The 21,214-nt window shown below is 45.1% G+C and overlaps 2 protein-coding genes across 2 annotated transcripts; one reads left to right on the top strand and one right to left on the bottom strand.

Moving 5' to 3' along the window:
• The first annotated feature begins 780 nt into the window (after positions 1-780).
• Positions 781-20,093, top strand: unc93b1 (unc-93 homolog B1, TLR signaling regulator). The gene is made up of 14 exons (XM_083655478.1): positions 781-930; positions 1,895-2,008; positions 3,724-3,865; positions 4,567-4,720; positions 4,881-5,042; positions 5,846-5,975; positions 7,263-7,356; positions 10,080-10,204; positions 10,581-10,763; positions 11,127-11,400; positions 12,362-12,480; positions 12,893-13,015; positions 14,167-14,295; positions 19,323-20,093. Exons 1-14 carry the CDS (start codon positions 928-930, stop codon positions 19,446-19,448), a joined length of 1,878 nt encoding a protein of 625 aa, XP_083511604.1. The 5' UTR covers positions 781-927; the 3' UTR covers positions 19,449-20,093.
• On the bottom strand, positions 16,237-19,460 carry LOC310793640 (integral membrane protein 2B-like). The gene has a single exon (XM_083655480.1). It carries the CDS (start codon positions 18,604-18,606, stop codon positions 17,860-17,862), a length of 747 nt encoding a protein of 248 aa, XP_083511606.1. The 5' UTR covers positions 18,607-19,460; the 3' UTR covers positions 16,237-17,859.
• Positions 20,094-21,214: the final 1,121 nt, after the last annotated feature.

The following is a 21,214-nucleotide window of genomic DNA, read 5'->3' as shown; positions in this document are numbered from 1 at the left end:
GGTAAGTTCTGAAAATATGTGTCTATTATTGTGTTATTCCAGCTATCGTTATCGGTTGTTAGGTTAGAGTAATATGAAGCCGACAAAAACCGGCAAAACAGACAAGCGGTTAATGCTAGTCTGCTTCCATTAAAACCATTGTGTATTAAAATAAACGATAACGTAGCTGGAGTAACTAATAAAACACATTATTTTCTGAACTTACTTAAGTCCCCAACCAACTTCGCGCAGCTTTCTCAAAACAATGTCCTTTTTATTGCGGTCCATCGATATACAGTCTGGTAGACAGATCAAGCAGTGTCTTCCTTTTGTTTTACCAAGCAGTGTCTTCTCTATCTAAAACAGATCTATAAGGTGAAGAGCCTGTAGCCTGTAGATGATGGCTTGAGACTGGCTGCCACAGCTGTCAATCATCCCTTTTTATATGTCAAATACGTACTTAAAAACAAACTGATCAGAAAAATGACCACTTGCACAGGCATTAGCATGACAATAACTATCTAAAATGATACAACCCACCTTTGGAAAAAATGCGTGACGATACCATGCACCGGGGCTATGCCAGGTTTCGACCTGGCCTTGTTTTTATAGTATACAGACAATGTAACTCAAAAGTGATTTACTACATGGAAGAAATGGATTCCAACAATTAAAGATAATGCGGATGACTACAAACAGACACTGCACCTTTAAGACAAATGCAGTGAGGAAGTGAATGCGGGCTTCAGTTTCGTTTCCCCAGTGAACTTTTTATTTATACAGACACCTTTACATCAGAAAGGGGAACTGTGTTTGCAGATCATGGGATGGGTCCGTGAGTAGTGATCGCTTCTTTAGGTAACAGTCAGACACACTCAGGACAGGTAGGTATTTTTACAGTAGTAGAAACCTAGGTTTCTAGTCCACGAGGCGTCCCATGCTGGAAACATGGTAAGTTTAGGCCAAGTGTTTTTTTGTTTTTTGTACGTTTGTAGGCTATGTTGAAAAGGTGTTCGCTGTTAAATTACTCTAATCTGCACAGAGTAAGATATCAATTAGTAGGCCTAACCATTAGACAACCGCAGTTACAATACCATTTAAATTAATTTGTCTTGTTGGCATAGTGCAAACAAAAACAATATATAACGTTAGTGATTTTTCGTTGGGACATGAATCATGTTGCCAGTTTTAAAGAGTTTCACAGATAGCCTGTCACGCTGGTGAAAAGATAAAGATGACAGTTAAGGCAAAGCACATTATACTGTAAAAATAATAAAATCGGATGTCCTCATGAAGCAGAATGGGTGCTGGCATGATGTGGCATCCCTTGGAATGTGACAGGAGGATATTCAAAACAAAACAGGGTAAATAGTCTACCGTAGACATATTGAATAAAATACATGTTAACAACCATCCAGAGTATTTCCAATAGGCCTAGCTATTATATAATCTTTATCAACCTCATTGACATTATTTAAGATGAAATCTAGGAAAGGGTTTCTGGCGTTACTTGCTGTGAGAATGAGGCTCTTACCCCACTATTAGTGTCCTCTAGTAAGAGAGTGGCGTCAGCGGAGGACCAAAATGCAAGAATCATTAGCCAATGAACAGCCAGGAATGGGTCTCGCGCTACTTTTGCATGCTAAAATAAAGCAGATAATGTACAATTTGATTCATTTCAAGGGATGAAAAACCCTTTCAAAGTACAACACTGTCTATTTTGATGCAACTCGACAGTGCTGCTTATTTTACTGAAGAGTTCCACTTTCTACTTCCTGGAAAAAAACTGGTCCATTGGAGTGAATGGAGATGTCAGAACTCTTCTATTATACGGCTCTGCCCACTATTATAACCTAAAACCCGTGTCTGGTGTACTGACAGTTAATCCAATGCACCGATTTATATTGTCCACCAGATGGCGGCATCCGAACGAGAAGACCTGGTCGAGGAGGCTGAGCAGCCTGCAGCGCCTCAGGGCTGCATCAACGAACTGCTGGATGTGGGCCAGGAGGAAAACATTCAGGGACAGGTACCCAGATTCCAGCAACACCAAAGTAGTAGAAGTATTGTTCTCTGCACGTATGCATACAATCATTAGGACTATAGGAGGCCAAACGAGTTACAGGCAGACATAACATTTACATCTCAGCTCATTTTAACACTATTTAACAATACATGACATTAGAACAGATACATCTGTTGAATCTTTCATTTAGAATCAGAATCATCCTTTTATTCTGCCATAGTATGTTTGCACATACAAGGAAATTGTCTTGGTGTAGTTACTAGTTGGTGCACACGTTAGCTACATGAGAATATAGACAACACAATAAATACACATACAGTTAAACATACAACATATGGACAGAGGATTTACAGCCAAGCGTGACAGAGTATAAAGTTAGCAAGGCAAAGTGACAGGTACAAGTAGAACGTTGGCAAGAGTACAGTTAACAGAGATGGCAATTTGAGCAAACTATATACCCGGTATAGAGTATTAACAGGTTTTATGCATTAATTGCATTGTATTGCACATGTTAACTGTTTAGAGAGGTGGGAGGTGCAACATCAGTGCAGGAGCACAGTGCATTGTGTGTGTGTGTGTGTGTGTGTGTGTGTGTGTGTGTGTGTGTGTGTGTGTGTGTGTGTGTGTGTGTGTGTGTGTGTGTGTGTGTGTGAGTGTGTGTGTGTGAGAGAGAGAGAGAGAGAGTGTGGAGGGGGGAGGTTGGAAATCTTAGAGTCAGTGGGGGGCAGAGGGCTTGTTTGTGTGCCTCACAGCCATGGGACAGAAACTGTTCAGGTGGCGTGAGGTTCTGGTCCTGATAGACCGAAACCGAGTGGAAGTTGTTGGAAGAGATGGTGACAAGGATGGGAAGGGTTGGCGATGATCTTTCCTGCTCGCTTCTTGGTCATGGCGTTGTACAGTTTCCAGAGGTTGCAGCCAATGGTCTTCTTGGCTGACTGGATGATCCGCTGCAGTCTGCCTCTGTCCTTAGCGGTGGAGGCAGCAGCAAAACAACTGTAACATTTAATTTTATAACCCATAAATAATTATGCTATTTGGACTCTGGACTCTCAGCAGCAGAAATATTGTCATCATAGGAAATCTGACAACATTTAGATAATTAACATTGATTTTGTCACAACAAAAACTGGTATTTTTGTGGTCTAAAGCACAACAGAAGCTAGAGTACAATGTGACTTCTATAGAGACAGTCCGCATGTCTGGGAACGCCCATACAGGCTCTAGGAACGCCCACAATAGACGCTGGGTTAGCCTGGGGGCGGGGTCAGCAAAGTTAGAATTTAGCTGATAACCCAGCCCAGGCAGACACGATCGGGGATTTAAACGCACATCTGAGCAGACGTCTTGTGTTCTGCTCTAGAACCCCCAAACCTGTAGTTTAGAGCCACAGCACCGTCTTTTGGTGAGTCAGCCCATGAGATATATCGGCGGTTTTACCCCACTCGCACGCCAGCCGTTTAACATTTTGTGGGCGTTCCTGGTCGGTTTGGAAGGGAAAAGGCACACACACACACACACACACACACACACACACACACACACACCGTAACGCATGCACATGCGCGCGCGCGTGTGCACACACACACAAACAATCTGTATTGTCCCCTGTAAATTTTAACAAGACTCACTCAAGTTCCCCCCCCCCCTTACAAATTACATCACTGTTAACTCACTTCTTTGCATTTTTGGCTCCCTTTCCCCTCTTTTTGTGTGGTCAGATGGAGGAGTTTCTGGGCCCACAAGCAGAGTACGATGAAGAGGAAGAGGAGAGGAAGTACTACAGGAGGAAGAGGCTGGGGGTCATCAAGAACGTCCTGGCAGCCAGTGTTGGAGGCATGATCGTATACAGCATATATATGGGTGTGTATTTAAGAGAGAGAGAGAGAGAGAGAGAGAGAGAGAGAGAGTGTGTGTGTGTGTGTGTGTGTGTGTGTGTGTGTGTGTGTGTGTGTGTGTGTGTCTGTGTGTGTGTGTGTTCAAGTGTGTTTATTTCTCATATACACAACATACCCAAGGTAAATGTATGGTTGATTTGACTAGTGTGTGTGTGTGTGTGTGTGTGTGTGTGTGTGTGTGTGTGTGTGTGTGTGTGTGTGTGTGTGTGTTACAAGCGGGTAGCTCCGTTCATGCTAAATGAAGCAAATGTGGAAGTGTCTTAAGCCTGCATTCCTTCAAATGGCCTGCAGGGGTGACCACTGGCTGCAAAAAAGTCTGATTGTATGGAAGTCAATGGGAAATGACCCTACTTCTCACTTTATTTATGACCTCATTAAACACTTTCCTAATGAGTTTATGGTCTGAATCGCTAGCTTCAAGTCTTCTTCAATACAAGGTGATGTTCATTTTGTAAATTATGGTCCCATTTCGAGTAAAATAGATGATTAAGCAGACTATGCTTTCGGGCGTGATTGACAGGTCGCCTCTCGTGTCCAGTGATCACAGACCAACAGCTTCTGGCTCCAAATAACCAAGATGGCGACAGTGAAAATGCCTATAGGGTCTATGGTCATTTATTATAGGGTCTATGATCATTTATTATAGGGTCTATGGTGTGTTCCCAGGTCTGCTGCAGATGCAGCTGATCCTACATTACGATGTGACCTACCGGGAGGTGAAGTACAGCAACCTCGGCCTCGAGGACATCGACCAGAAGATGCTGATGGGCATCAATGTCACGCCCATCATAGGCCTGCTGTACACTCCTGTACTGATCAGGTAGACACACAGACACAGACACAGACACAGACACAGACACAGACACAGACACACACACACACACACACACACACACACACAGACACACACACACACACACACACACACACACACACACACACACGCACCCTCTATCACTGTCTCTGTGTCTCTCTCACAGGTTTATAGGCACTAAGTGGATGATGTTCCTGGCTTCAGGAATCTACGCACTTTTTGTCTCAACCAATTACTGGGAGCGTTACTACACCTTGGTTCCATCGGCCGTCGCTATTGGTGTAGCCATCGTGCCACTATGGGCCTCTTTGGGGAACTACATCACAAGGTAAGAAACAGGAAGAGGGTGTAATGTAGGGTGTGATGCGGTTGCTATGTTGCTGGGGCTTGGGACTCACCTACACTGTATCGGTGCTATGAAATGGGCCATGTTTCATAATGGAGCACATGGAGTGATGCGACTGTCACACAAATGGGGCTGATGGCAGAAGAGGCTGTTTCTGAACAATTGATCATTGATTATACTATTGCCTAGGCCTAAACAAATAATCGGAATTTGATCAAAATTGCAATACAGCCTCCTGCAATTTTCGAAACGCAGGAGGCGCGGCATTTGTTAAAGACAAAATGTGTGTTAAAATACCATTTAAATTGAAAAGAAATTGCGTTATGGTACCTTTGTCTACTTGTAGATCATCAAGAAACTTTAAATGAATAACGTTAGATGTGTTTAATAGAGCTGTATTTCGGGTTTAGCAGCTGATCAGCAGCTCAGACAGCCTCAAACATGAGGTGATTGACAGCTCTAGAATTCGCATAATTGCAGCGGATGGAAACGCACATAATTTCGCATTTTCTTTTGCTGACTTTCTGAAAATTCGATTAAAATTTGCGATACGTTTGGATGGAAACCCAACTTGTGTATGCACACACACACACACACACACACACACACACACACACACACACACACACACACACACATATACCTGGTTTGCACGCATTATCATGTATTGCACATTGATGCAGAGTTTTTCGTTGTTGTTAATGGGTCTGTATCCTCACTGTTCATTGTCTATGTCTGTTTTCTCTCTGTGTCACACACACACACACACACACACACACCAACAGGATGGCGCAGCAATACTATGAGTTTGCCAACTACAAGGAGGAGCACGTGCAGGAGCAGAAGAAGCTTCCAAAAGGAGCGTGCCACAGCTACATCATCGTCTTCCAGTCCGTCTTCTACGTCATCTTCCACGTGAGTCTTCATCTTTCATTTCACAACAGCGAATTGATGAATCGTTAAACATGATTTAATTTACAAAAGTTAACATAATTAGAGAATGTAGAAGAATAACTGTTTTGATAATACTGTAGCTTCACTGTTGTCCCTCTGATAGTCATTGAATCCTGGACAAAATGACTCTACATCTACCATTGGGCTGGACGATATGGCCAAAATCTATATCAATCATATCTATAGACGGTTTTAACTTGACAACAAAAACATTCTAAATTGAACCCCCGCTCACTTCCTGTTGCAGTGTTTGCTATGGACATAAAAGAAAAAAAAACATTCAAGTGCAGGACTGACCATTCCGTGAAAACCGTCTATACAGCTGAGCAGCGAAAACAAAATTAGCGATGTCGAGTGAATATTTCTGCAGTTTGCCGAATGCTGAGAAAAAGGAAGTGCTGTGGGGTTGCGCTCTGGTGAAAACCGTCTATATGTGTGGACCTTCTTTCTTTTTCTTACTGTCTACTGTTTTTGGTTCCTGCACCTACTTTATTGTGTTGGATTGGCGACTGCCTCTTCTACTACAAAATCTATATCACAAAATACTTATTGATATCAGTTGATATAATTGTTGCGATATATTGTTACTAATATCGTAACTACGATAAAATATGGGCCTCTTTGGGGAACTACATCACGAGGTAAGAAACAGGAAGAGGAGGGTGGCAGTGGTGGTGGTGGTGGTGGTGCATCGTAGCTACGATATTAGTCAATTAGTGTGTTAACACTATAAAGGCCATGGAAAAAACTGCCCAGAATGCCCATTTATGTCACAACAGATGTCTGCACCTACAAACATGTCTGAAAACAAGTATATTGTATTGCTGCTTGAATGCCTCGCACTGACTCAGCAGCACCCTCTAATGATAGGGCATGGCATCAAGTCAGTGACTGATGGTGTAAATAATGTATTTTGAAATATTGGAAATGTATTCAAAATGTCATTGTTATTGAGGTATATTTGATCATGATATATTGATATTGATTTATTGTCCACCCCTAATCTAATCTGTAAAAAATATACTCAGATTTGGGTCAGAGAGACAACATCTCATCAAATGGGGGTCCGTGGGTGTAATGTGCAGTGTGAATTAGGGATTCTTCTATTTGATGAAAAAGGTTGAGAATCAGTGTGCTACAGATGGATAGTGGGCCAGGGCCTGTGTTTAATTTGTTCAGAAAATGTTTTTTTGCACAGCTGCAGAAATCAACAAATTGTACATGAGTCTGCTCTCTCTTCCTCATCAGCTGAGTTTTGTCTTTGCGGAGTTCCCCATGCGTCTCTTCCTCCACAACTACCTCCACGACTACAACCACACTCTCTACAACGTCAAACAATGTGGTAAAGACACCTCCACTGCTGTCTTGTCCATATCTTATCATATATAACGACTTCAAAATGAGATGGACACAATTTTTGTTAATAAGTGACATCTTCACAGCTACCGACTAAAAAAGATTCAATTTTCGGAAGAAAAACTGCTGTGCTTCTTTGAGTGTGGAAACTTAGAAACAGTTAATTAGAAATGGGGGGAAGGGAGGGGGGGTAGTTTACTTTGATTAATAAAGCAATTAATTTCTTAGCCAGCACTCCTTTATTTATCAATACACTGAAGAATGGGTAATCATATTTTCAAAGTAGTTGTAGTAGCAGTGGTTGTGATAGAAGTAGTAATATTAGCAGTCATAGTAAAATAAACTGTAGTATTTAAGCTAGCAGCAGTAGTAGTAAGAGTAGTATATAACAGCCACACTAACTTATGTAGCTATCCTTGGTTGTAGTATTATTAACATAACATCTAACAGCTATAATAATATTGAATGATGAACTTCAGCTCAAGAGTTTTCTCAGAACAGATGCATTTTTAGGGAGGTGAATTTTAAAAATGTCACTTCCCTGGTTAATGTTTTTCTGTAGGATGTGTGTGTGTGGGGGGGGGGGAGGCAACTGCTCAGTTTTAGTTCCTCTGTAGACTCACGACGAAACAAAAAACATTTCTTAGGCATGAATGTGCTCGAAGTGTGTATCTACACACCAATACAGCAAATGCTGTTTTTCTGTAGGCAGCAGGGTGCTTGGGGAAGCTCTTGCTGGCTGTTTTTATGTAGGCAACAGGGTGCTTGGGGAAGCTCTTGCTGGCTGTTTTTCTGTAGGCAGCAGGGTGCTTGGGGAAGCTCTTGCTGGCTGTTTTTCTGTAGGCAACAGAGTGCTTGGGGAAGCTCTTGCTGGCTGTTTTTCTGTAGGCAACAGGGTGCTTGGGGAAGCTCTTGCTGGCTGTTTTTCTGTAGGCAGCAGGGTGCTGGGGAAGCTCTTGCTGGCTGTTTTTCTGTAGGCAGCAGGGTGCTTGAGGAAGCTCTTGCTGGCTGTTTTTCTGTAGGCAGCAGGGTGCTTGGGGAAGCTCTTGCTGGCTGTTTTTCTGTAGGCAGCAGGGTGCTTGAGGAAGCTCTTGCTGGCTGTTTTTCTATAGGCAGCAGGGTGCTTGGGGAAGCTCTTGCTGGCTGTTTTTCTGTAGGCAGCAGGGTGCTTGGGGAAGCTCTTGCTGGCTGTTTTTCTGTAGGCAGCAGGGTGCTTGGGGAAGCTCTTGCTGGCTGTTTTTCTGTAGGCAGCAGGGTGCTTGAGGAAGCTCTTGCTGGCTGTTTTTCTGTAGGCAGCAGGGTGCTTGGGGAAGCTCTTGCTGGCTGTTTTTCTGTAGGCAGCAGGGTGCTTGGGGAAGCTCTTGCTGGCTGTTTTTCTGTAGGCAGCAGGGTGCTTGGGGAAGCTCTTGCTGGCTGTTTCTCTGTAGGCAGCAGGGTGCTTGGGGAAGCTCTTGCTGGCTGTTTTTCTGTAGGCAGCAGGGTGCTTGGGGAAGCTCTTGCTGGCTGTTTCTCTGTAGGCAGCAGGGTGCTTGGGGAAGCTCTTGCTGGCTGTTTTTCTGTAGGCAGCAGGGTGCTTGGGGAAGCTCTTGCTGGCTGTTTTTCTGTAGGCAGCAGGGTGCTTGAGGAAGCTCTTGCTGGCTGTTTTTCTGTAGGCAGCAGGGTGCTTGGGGAAGCTCTTGCTGGCTGTTTTTCTGTAGGCAGCAGGGTGCTTGGGGAAGCTCTTGCTGGCTGTTTTTCTGTAGGCAGCAGGGTGCTTGGGGAAGCTCTTGCTGGCTGTTTTTCTGTAGGCAGCAGGGTGCTTGGGGAAGCTCTTGCTGGCTGTTTCTCTGTAGGCAGCAGGGTGCTTGGGGAAGCTCTTGCTGGCTGTTTCTCTGTAGGCAGCAGGGTGCTTGGGGAAGCTCTTGCTGGCTGTTTCTCTGTAGGCAGCAGGGTGCTTGGGGAAGCTCTTGCTGGCTGTTTTTCTGTAGGCAGCAGGGTGCTTGGGGAAGCTCTTGCTGGCTGTTTTTATGTAGGCAGCAGGGTGCTGGGGAAGCTCTTGCTGGCTGTTTTTATGTAGGCAGCAGGGTGCTGGGGAAGCTCTTGCTGGCTGTTTCTCTGTAGGCAGCAGGGTGCTTGGGGAAGCTCTTGCTGGCTGTTTTTCTGTAGGCAGCAGGGTGCTGGGGAAGCTCTTGCTGGCTGTTTTTCTGTAGGCAGCAGGGTGCTTGGGGAAGCTCTCCCACGGTTGCTTTGAAAGTAGCGAAGTGCTCACCTTTTCTTTGTGTGCAGAAGCTGACATTTATTTCTGGCATTCTGAGCTTGAAGAAAGGTGGCATTTCTGGCAACTTCCTTTTCATTCTCAACAACAAAAATACACCCCAGCACTGAATAGATGTTTACACACAACCAAAAAAAGACTTTGGGTCTTTGGACACAGGCCCTTGGTTTATTTTAAACTTTCTGCTGCTCTCTTCTGTGTCTGATAGTTTTGACTCACAACGTTCCATTAGCCTACACATTTCAGCAACTTTATTTCACTTTTATTGTTGTCCAATTCTGAAGGGTCAAGGGTCAAACCTGCACAGGATCAGCCTGTTTTTCACACAGGCAGTGTTATCAGGTCTGTCTTGATGAAGATCCACGCAGGACTGAACGGTGTGTCTGTTCTTCTCCACTTCTCCCTCTCTGACGTTCCTTGGCGCTGCCTCTTGGTCTCCACTGTTGGGCTGGCAGGCGCGGAGGTCAGAGGAGTGATCCCAGGCTTCAACACCACAGTGCTGACCAAGCTGCCCCGCTCCATGCTGCTCATCCAGGTGGAGAGCGTCCTCATGGGCTTCGCCTTCCTGGCCATGATCATCGTAAGACACACACACACACGCACGCACACAACCCCGCAACCAGAGCTGGGCATCAGTTAAAAATGTACGATACCGATATCAATAGAGTGCTACATTCCATCCCCTTTCTTTTTTTTTAAATTCATACTTTGGAACGTTTTGGTGGCATCTCGGCAGGCTGAACTGCCAACTCCGTCACAAACACCACGCTCGACTCCGTCACATACACCACGCTCGACTCCGTCACATACACCACGCTCCACATACACCACGCTCGACTTCACCACCACATGTCTCTGGGTTGTAGCTGCGGCTGTGTTTTGGCGAGTTATCTTGTAGTTGTCCCAGTCATCCAGTAGGATTCAGAGTAAAGCCATGGCTCTGTTTGTACCCACAGTTCCTGGTTTTGTGTGGAGCAGCTTACCGGCCGACAGAGGAGATCGACCTGCGAAGCATCGGCTGGGGAAACATCTTCCAGCTGCCTTTTAAACACCTGAGAGACTACCGGCTGCGCCTGCTCTGCCCATTCTTCATCTACAGTGGCTTTGAAATGCTCTTTGCAGTCACTGGATTCTCCCTGGTACAAAAAAGACATAAAACAAAATAAAATAAAATGCATATTTGCAATTTAGGGATGGGACATTGGGTAGTTTCTTATGGTTTCATTTCATTTTACATTTTTATTTTTTACATTCATAAATGACACTTCCAGTTTATCAGAGACACCATCATGCTTTAAACGACTCTTGTATTTGTGTCTGTCTGCCTGCGTACCTGTCATATCCGTTCGTTCGTTCGTTCGTTCGTTCGTTCGTTCTTTCTTTCTTTCTTTCTTTGTTTCTTTCTTTCTTTCTTTCTTTCTTTCTTTCTTTCCTTCCTTCCTTCCTTCCTTCCTTCCTTCCTTCCTTCCTTCCTTCCTTCCTTCCTTCCTTCCTTCCTTCAGTCCTATGGTGTATGTGTGTTGGGCCTGGAGAGACTCTGGCTCCTCATAGTTGTCTATGGCCTCTCCTGCTCCCTCTTCTCCACCCTCTCCCTCTCTCTTTTGCGCCTGCCACGCTGGGTTTCTCTGCTAGGGGGTGCTGCCGTGCATTTTGTGTTGCTGCTGGTTCTCCTGGCCTGGTCTCCTGGGAGGGCCCAGCCAAACCTCCTGGTCCCTCTCCTGGTGCTCACTGTGCTCTGGGGACTCGGCACAGCCCTCAACAAGACCGGCCTGAGCAGTGAGTAGCAGCAGCAAGCAACACGCATGTGCATGAACATTATAAAAAAACATGAACAGACTGTACTCCACAGAGCAGTGGGTCTCAAACGTTTTGGCTTCAGTACCCCCTTTCCCTGATTTCGGAATCCAAGTACCCCCTTTACCCAACTACAACGTTTTTCTATGAAAACCGCAAGAGATGCAATGAATGAATGGTAACCCACCTTTTGAAGAATATAACAAATAAATGGGGTGAAAGAGTTGCAATTAGCGCCTGCTGAGGAGATTTATTTTAAATGAACGTTCCTGACCATTTTTTACTGCCATTACCAGATTAGCTTTTAGTATCTTGATTAGGTAAACCAGCCATTTTAAAGAGATATCATTTGATAAATAACAACTCAGCAACTCAGTCTTATGCAAGTGTTATTGAAAACACACACACACACACACACACACACACACACACACACACACACACCCACACACACACACACACACACACACACACACACACACACACACACACACACACACACACACACACACACACATGTATATACACACACGTATATACATACACACACACACACACACACACACACACACACACACACACACACACACACGTACACACACGTTCAATACTTTATAAATGAGACCAAATAAATGCATATAGGCGGAGTTAACAGACTCTAATTTTTTCCTCTCGTCAGTAAAATAATATATACATTTTAAATAAAAAAGACTGGAAAAATTCTGTAAATTTATTTGGCGAACCACATAAAATTTCCTGCAAACCTGTGGGTCCTCACCCATATATATCAAGCATTTAAGCATAAGCCTTTAGACCAAAATGGATTGTGTCCAAACTGTTGACTGCTAGTGTGTGCAAAGCCTAAACATGTGCATTTGGTTAGATCCAGGTGTGCGTGTTGTGTCTGTGCTGATCCGGTCCTGAACTCCCCTCTCTCTGTCAGTTCTGCTCGGGATGCTGTATGAGGACAAGGAGCGTCTGGACTTTGTTTACACCATTTATCACTGGATGCAAGCCATAGCCATTTTCATAGTCTACCTCTGGTCCCACATGCCTATGAGGGTGAGTGTGTGTTTTGAGAGGGAGAAAGTGTGTGTATTTGTGCAATTGTATCCATGTATTTGACTGACATTACGGTACAAAGTGACAACTTTTACGCCGACCCATAAAGTATAACAGAAAGTAACAATAAATTATGTCACTAACATCCTTGGTTGATGCAATATTGCACTTTTACAGACTGGTTCTCTAATCCCTACACTACATTTTGATGAGATAACATTTTGGAAATGAGCTCTTCTTATCCAGATTTAGGCAAAGAGACTATTATAACCACACAGTGTGAAATGTAATTTTTCTGGTTAATGTTTTTTCTGTATTGTGTGAAAGAAAGACAATTGCTCAGTGCTCTTGTCTTGTGGAGACTACAGTGCAAAATTGAAAATTCATATTTCCTTGCTTCCCTCCTCCTCAGGCCAAACTCTCCATCCTATTGGCCACTCTGCTGCTGGCCTGCTACTGCTATTGGGTGATGGAGCGCCGCCTTGCCATGAAGGTGCCTTTCAGACTGCCTCGCATCCCTCGCCCACGGCACAAGGTAACCAATCACAGTCTGGTGGGAGTGACCGCTTCAATCTGCCCAGGTTAAAGCCTATTTCCTGCTTTATCCAAAGGGAAAACATCACTGCTAAAGATGTTTTAAATGTTGTTTATAGCCCATAGGGAAACTGTACTGGTTTAGCTCAGTGAGTCAACTAAAATTGCGAAGCTGAGGAGTTTCATTTCTACTGGTAAAAATGCATGCACTTATGGCACTGTCAGGGACTCTAAAAAAATCAAAATCAAAATCGTCCTCCATTGCAAACAGTATCTAGTTGTCCATTCGACATGGCGTCAGGAATCACATTTTATGCGTTATGTTTTTTTTTTTTTTTTTTATCAATTTTGTATTTTGTTTCACAAGGAAAAAGCGATGGATAGTACAATGACAGATAGAGTCAGGTATGGTAGGACCCCCCAAAAAATACAATTTTACAATTTTAATACATTTCAGCACTTTAAACAACAACTTCATTTGTAAATACGAATGCTTTACATATTCTCACTGTAGTCGGCTCCAGTGATCTCTGTATTTTCTCCTTGAGTTACAAAAATCAATCCTTTGAGCATACCACCACCTCTGTTCACAATTTGCTTTATATATCCTGTTCACAAAATGTTAAAAACATGTTGAAAAAGGTTCCCAATATGTGCATTGTCTGAAAGGTTTTCTCCAAACTTTTCAACAAACCAGTGGCGGCTGGTGCATTTTTGTCCAGGGAGGGCTATACCAAAAATAGGGCAGATCGATGGTTGAAATCAATATCAAGATAATCAAGGATAATAAGTATTTTTCTCAATATTATGATATATCAATATATATCACAATATGGTTTATCCAATACCTGATCTCTTCAATGAGTTTTCACTACCATGGTCCATGACTGTAAAGTTTCATTGTTGTTTTGATATCATGGTGACGGTTTTGGCCACATAGCTTGGTTATTGCATTTAATTTCTTGCTTAATTTTGTGCGTGTATAGCGTGCCTCAGCTGTCTGTGCACCCTGGGGAGCTGGGGGCGGGGCCTAGGCTAAATTTCATGGCGCACACAACTCACCGACAAACACACGTAGCCACTTATAGAAGCGGCTGCACCGCTTAAAAAAGCCCAATACCTGTAGGAATAACACATGATTTGTTTCCTCAGGTCAAAGGCTACCGCTACCTGGAAGAGGACAACTCCGATGAGTCAGACTCAGAGAAGAGTGAGGAGGACGAAGAGGAGGACGACGACGAGGATATTTCGAGCGATGATGAAGAGCAGCGGGTGGAGGAGGTGGGAGCAGAGGACGGGGAGGACGCAGCAGGGCCTCGGGCCAGGAGGGGGGTAGGGGCCAGGGGGCGCCGCCGCCACCGGAGACGGGAGGATGATGCCCATGGGCCGGAGGAGGAGAGGGAAGAGTGTGAGGGAGAGTGAGGGGTGGAGGAAGGAGGGAAGTGGAGGGGAGAAAAAAAGTGGACAGAGATGCAGGAGGGAAAGAGCGAGCTAAGCTAAGAGCTAAACGCTGCTTCCGAGTATTTCACAGCAGCCATTTTGTGTCTCAAGGCAGGGTAAACACAGGTGTAACCAATAATATTAACGAGGGCCCCGGGACTGGAACACCTAAATGGAATGGGAGTTGGAAACCATCATTAACTCTTTCCTCGCCAGGGGTTTATGACCATTTTCACTAATCTTCCAAGATCCACAGAATATTTTGTTCTATGACTATGTAAACACCGAATATCTCAAAAGAAACAAGAGAGCTTCCTACATTCATAGAAAAAAAGTTTGTTTCTGCCTTCATCCGTTCTTTAGTTATCGACACTTGAATATAGATAGTTTTCACCGAAAACGCCCCTCTGTCCCCAGAAAGCAGAGAAAAATGCATTTCTGTACCAGCGAAGCGAGGGAGAGATTCACCCCGCACTCAGAGAGGGGACGTGCGGGTCACAATGAAGTCAATCGAATGAACGGTTCTCAAGATAAAATGCTTTTTGTGTTGCCAGTAGGTGGTGCTGTGCCGAATTGCACAGAATTCGCTACTGTTCTATGTCGGGTTCCCAGTAGCAGCACACTCCCAAAGTTTGAAGTCGATCCGACCAACGGTTCTCGAGATACGCGAAGGAAAGAGAGAGAGACAGAGAGACAGACACTCCTGTCAGTGTAGATCAGTGGTTACCCACCTTTTTTGTGCCGTGTACCCCTTGAGCTGTTTTGCCATGCCAAGTGCACCCCCTGACAGCGTGTTGATGATTCTCCCAAATTTGTTCTATTAATCTCATTCAAATTTTACTATCCAACACAACTGAGTATTAAATTAAAACAATATTCAATTAAAATAATTTTGAATGACTCCCCTTTAATACAAATAGCTATACACTTCTTGAGAATGAACAAAATATTATATATAGCCTATATAGAGATACTGTAGATATATTCAGACTCACACAGTAACAGTTTCAACTATTTTTATTCAGTCACTTGGCACCTTTAAGACACCTGAGCTAGTTTGTCTTTCATAAGCTTTGACAGTTCTGGGGGCAGCTGTTACCAGGCAAAATATCACACATAAGATAAGTAGATCCAAAAAGCAAAAGTTCAAATCAGTGCACAGCACATGCCGAGCCACCCATCACCCCCAACCTGTCACTTGTCATTCTTAATCTCGTCAAAGTAGGCCAAAAATGGGTCACAGATAGTTGAGAACCTTTTAAACGAGTCGGTTTTCAGGGACCTGATTAGACTGGGTTAAATAAAGATTGATTCATTGATGTCATCATTGATGTCACCAGTGATGATGTCACCGATGATGATGTCACCAGTGATGATGTCACCAGTGATGTCATCCTTGGGTGAGGTTGTTATAGAGAGGTCCAGGGATGACGTATTTTTGTAGGCTGAATGCGGAAGTCCCGAACTTCCTGGTTCTACACTGTTTCTGTCTATGGGATTTTTGAATGGGTTTTTGGCGATATGCTTCAAATAATGTCTGTGGGCAACGCAAGTTTAATCAAACGCGAACCAAGGTTCAGCGGGATAATCTTCACACATGAGGACCACTTTCATGAGTTTTGTAGCGTAAATGCGAGCCCTAGAAGTAAAATGCTCGAGCTAAGCTAATCCTGAACTACACACTGTCGCATAGGCTTCACGTCACGTCAGCACTCAACCTGGACTGTTGTTGATGTGTGCACTGATTACCTCGGGCTGAACGGGGCTGAACCAGGTGAGGGAAAGAGAATTTCCGTGTTCGCCCTTTGAAGTGGTGACGTTATTGACGTATATATCCACATCGACTCAGCAGTGTAGTCTCATTTAGCCGTTTGCTAGCTAGCCGCCCGTTTAACGGCATGTAAAAGCTTCAAAACTCATAAAAGTGGTCTTCATGTGTGAAGATGATGTTACTAAACACTGGTTCGCGTTTGATTAAGCCAGCGTTGCCCAGAGAGATTATTAGAAGCATCGCGCCAAAAACCCATTCAAAACTCCCATAGGCGAAAACTGTTTAGAACCAGGGGCGTTAGCATCGATGATTTCCGGACTCGTTACTGGACCTCTCTATAAGTTCTGTGATGATGTCATCAGGGATGATGTCATCAGTCTTATACCGCAGGGCGGGTGAGGCCGCAAGCCTAGGAATGGCATAGCTGTGGCCGGACAAAGTTCTGCTCGCTCACACACACGGACACTTCTCATTGTTATAGTAAGAAGATACTAGGCGTAGCGCGTTGGATTCCTAGGCTCTCACGTTGCGCGGCCACTGCACTGTCTCCCCGCAGCTCAGCTGCGTGGCCTCGCCTGCCCTATTGGCATGCGCTGCACGCAATTGGTCAACTTCACATCACTGATGACATCACTCACTGATGACATCACAATTGCAGGGGTGGGATCGCTGACATGATGACATCACAATTGCTCAAGTGGACATGACATGAGTCCAACTGCCTCCTCACGGCCATCACCCACTGCTCGCTTGGATGTTAGGGTTTGTCATCCACTTACTCTGGAGCTGATGCGACACTTAGAAACGTACCGGATCTCGCAGTTTTTTTTTAACACCCCAGCAAAGTTCAGGGAACCAGCCGTCTCTAGGATTGAGCTTGGTTCGTTACCGGTCGCGTGCATAGTCGCAGGCGTGCCCATTACGGCACATTGGAGGTCCCGCTGCCGTGTCCCATTCAGGGACTCTTGTCTTGTGTCCATAGGCCTAGGCCTGCAGTATCACCCCCGGGAGGGCGATAGGGATCTTCGGTAGAATTACTGCTCAGTTGAGGACGTGTCAAACTTGAGTGCTTCCTTTTATAGTGGCTGATGTTACGTCTGATATTGCTGTCTGGATGGTTACGACATCATCGGTCATCACCGAAACATCACATGATGTCATACTCCCAATTGTGATGTCATCGGTGATGATGTCATTGTTTGCTGGTGCCATCTCCTTTGTGATGACATCGCGACAGCTCCAGGGGAACGGCCAGATCCGGAGGCCGCCCTGCCGCAGATAGGTACTAGTGTGGGAACTTCTAACATTAGGTAATGTTAGAATAAAAAAATCCGGCTCCGTCAGGTAAACCACAAGGGTGCTCTCTAAACTTCCTGAAAGTTTCAGCCCGATCGCACTGTGGCCGAACAAAATTTTGCTCTTTGCTTTTTTAAATTATTTGAGAGAATATGAGGGTTTCAAAGCCCAAATCAGAATGGAATAATATCAATCAACCCTCACTTCATTGCACAGATTCGATGTAATAGAGTAATAGCATCATTCTCTAGGAAGGAAGCCTCCTTCCCTACTACTTTCCACGCTCGCGCTGCATCTCAGCGGGACCTCTTCCTGTTCTCACCCCCGGTGCCTTCACATTAGGCCTTGCAGATCCTGGTCTCCGTCACAAACATATTCTCGAAGTGATCGATGGTGAAACACTCTTCTGTAGAGCGCTTCTGGATTCTTCCATGTGAGAGGTCAGTGCGGCGTTGGATTCTGTAAGTTGCCTTGCCGGCACACAGACGGTGGATACAGGTGCCCAGCGGCTTGATGTTGTCGATACGCTCCGTCACCACCAGATCCTCGTGCACCAGGTAGCTGAGGAACGAGTGAGACATTAGCTCCATGAAGAGGTCCATGAGGTCCTGAGGGGGCAACACGACTGAGGTGTTCATAGGCATCACAAAGCAGGTCGTGAGGTCCAGAAATGCTGTCAGCTTCTCGTCAAAGTCGTGCAGGATGTAGGCTAGCCTGCCGTGTCTATTGCGGTGAGGGGGGATGCTGATGCGGGCCATGTGTTCAGAGATCTCCAACTCCTCTTCCACCCACAGATGGTCCTCTCCGACCCCAGCGTTCATGTTCCTGAACTTCATCACCCCAAAGTACAGCCTCTTTGGCATGGAGTACAGAGAATGGAAGAGATAGGTTGATGCAACCACTCCAACGATTAACCCAGAGAGGATGAGGGCCATGCCGCAGGCATACCAGAGACCTTGACACATGGAGACTTCACTGCCCTCTGGAGCAGAGGCCAGCTCAGGGTCCTTCTCCGAGGCTCCTTCTGGGACTTTTTTGCCGAACAGCTTTTGCGCCATAGGTGAATGAAATAGAAAGTTCACCATGTTGAATTTAACCACAGACAAACACCAATGCTTATAGCCTCTGCAGGGAAGGAGTTATGACATGACTGAAGATGTCACTGATGATGTCACAATGTCTGATATCATCAGTGTCTGTCATAAAAATTACTGATATAGAATTGGTGATGTTACTCGAGCACTTGAGATGATGTCATCAGTGATGTCACTCGAGCAATTTTGATGTCATCAGTCATGTTATCAGTGATGATGTCACCAGGGATGTCACTCACGCAATTGCAATCTTACTATACTAGGCATCTCGCGTGCTGCGTGAAACAGCCCACTTGAAACAAACAGTGCCCACTTGCTCCCTTTTATATAATTCCTAGGCCGGGCTGCTGTTTGGCCTCGTCTGCCCTGCAGCTCGACTGCTGTGCGGGCTCACTTGCTCTTGACATCACTGATGACATCCCACTTGCTCTTATGACATCACAATGTCACAATGCCTATGACTTCATCAGTGGGACAAAAATGTAAACAGAACAGATAGAGAGGTTGCCCACTTGCTCCCTTTTTTCTCTCAGAGAAGGCAGGAATATGGTTACAATAGGTGCTTTCAATAAACCTCTCCTTCCAATTAGAATTATTTAAAGACCACGTGAACCGGGTCTCGAGAGGGTCGCGTGAAAACAGATATTGCCTGAGATGAAAGGGGGTTGAGAGGCGGGCCATAGCGTGTCGATGATTTGATTTTACAGTTCTGGGCACTGGAGTTGGCGTTGGCCAATCCTGTCGTGTTCCGCTCCCAAATCGAGTGTGTTCTGGCACTACGCGAGGGATCCGGAGAGAACCAGGCAGCCAGCTGCTCCTGTGCGTACCTGTGAGGAGACGCCGAGGCATGAGTGCCGCCTGCCGGCTTGGAGCTTGGAGTAGCCACGGTAATGCAGAGTTCACACTGCGCCCCGAGACCTTGGCCAGCTGTTTTGGTGGCTCGGCGACAAACCCCCACCTGATCAGAGGCAAATCATGTTGGCTCGGCACTCGCAAATCGGCGCTTACTTGTTAATGGCACGTAGCTACAGACTACAAGATCCTGTTCCTTTCACACTATACAACTGTGTCTCGTAATCAGGAGTCGAGTCGTTTTGGTTTTCACACTATATGACAGCTAATGTGTGACGGGATCACACATTACAAAATATTTCACCAGGAGAATCCTTGACCTGGGCAAATGTCATGCAATTGCCCGACTGTGATGTCATCAGCCTCCTAGGGACATTAGGGAGCAGTGATGTCATCAGTGATGTGATATATTGATGACATCATCAGGACATCATTATTAGGGAGCAATGGCTTCCCAAGCAGGGACATCTCAAACCGTAGCTGAATGTCACCACTGATGATGTCACAATTTATATGATGATGTCATATACCTTATGCTAATGAAGTCATAGAGACTGATGATGTCATCAATATGTGACATCACTGCTCCCAGTCACCTGTCACCTGTAGGTCAGCAGTTGACCTGATGGGACATCACTGCTCCCAGTCACCTGTCACCTGTAGGTCAGCAGTTGACCTGGGCAAATCCATCTCGTGCGAGTGATGTCATTCAACTGGAAGTGATGTCACGCAATTGCTTGACTGTGATGTCATCAGGCAGTTGTGATGTCATCAGTTGCTCGAGTGCATTTCTTCTTTTAAGCATTGTTTAAGGCTTGTGTGACGGTTCACCCTTCGCCCTTCACGTATAGATATAATATTAATTTATATTGAGAAATGGATGGACTTGTCTGTGATAAGAGATGTGTGGTGTACAATTGTGACGGCAATTGTGTCTATTTCGGGGTGGCCAGAATGTCTATAAAATGGCCGCCATCTAGGTGTGGAGGGGCTCTCAGTACGCCCATGGAAGCCTCGTGCTATTGGAGCTCTCAGTCCAATTCACCCAGGGGCTCTGGATAGCCCATTGAAGAAGCCTCATGCTAGCTAGATGAAGACGTTTAGTTGTCTCACACAGAAGAAAGAAGATTGTAGCGGTGCAAGACCGCTTGTTAGCAGCTCATGTTTTAGATATTATTTTTTGTCCAAGGAGGCAATCGTGGATTCCTCATGCACAACCAGCAGAGCAGAGATGGCCAGAGAAGACGCTCCCAGATCAGAAGCGGCCTACTACTCGAGTAAGAGCACTCCCTCTCTTCTCTGACAAATCCAGCCTGTGTAACGGTCCATATTTCAGCATGTGAGTGTTGATCCAGTCCGCCCCTAGACAACGATAATCAAATCATATTGGGTCAAAACGTTTTACTTGTGACATCACTCGACCAATTCTCGTTTTTGGTTAACTTGGGCAATTGTGACATCAATGATGATGTCATAGACATTGTGACATCATTGTGATGTCATCAGTGATGCAAAGTTGGGCAATTGTGCACTGTGCATGCCAAAGAGCAGAGATGATGTCATAGGCACTGAAGATGTCACATTGCCATCAGTGATGTCACTCAAGCAATTGTGGTTTTTGGTTACACTCGGGCAATTGTAACATCACTGATGATATCATAGACAATTGTGACAGTCATTGTGATGTCATCAGTTATTGAGTGTTGATGTCATAGGCATTGTGACATCATCAGGCTTGAACCCCTGG

This window comes from Poromitra crassiceps, assembly GCF_964638095.1.
Source record: "Poromitra crassiceps genome assembly, chromosome: 19".
NCBI lineage: Eukaryota > Metazoa > Chordata > Actinopteri > Beryciformes > Melamphaidae > Poromitra > Poromitra crassiceps.
The sequence above is the reverse complement of the archived record's forward strand: the minus strand, read 5'-3'. Positions and strand labels throughout refer to the sequence as shown.

Excerpts from the sequence above, each read along its gene's own strand:
- unc93b1 (XM_083655478.1), top strand. Across the intron at positions 3,866-4,566 it reads CGTATACAGCATATATATGG|GTCTGCTGCAGATGCAGCTG; the intron begins GTGTGTATTTAA and ends GTGTGTTCCCAG. Across the intron at positions 5,976-7,262 it reads TCTTCTACGTCATCTTCCAC|CTGAGTTTTGTCTTTGCGGA; the intron begins GTGAGTCTTCAT and ends CTTCCTCATCAG.
- LOC310793640 (XM_083655480.1), bottom strand. The coding sequence starts at position 18,606 with ATGGTGAACTTTCTATTTCATTCACCTATGGCGCAAAAGCTGTTCGGC.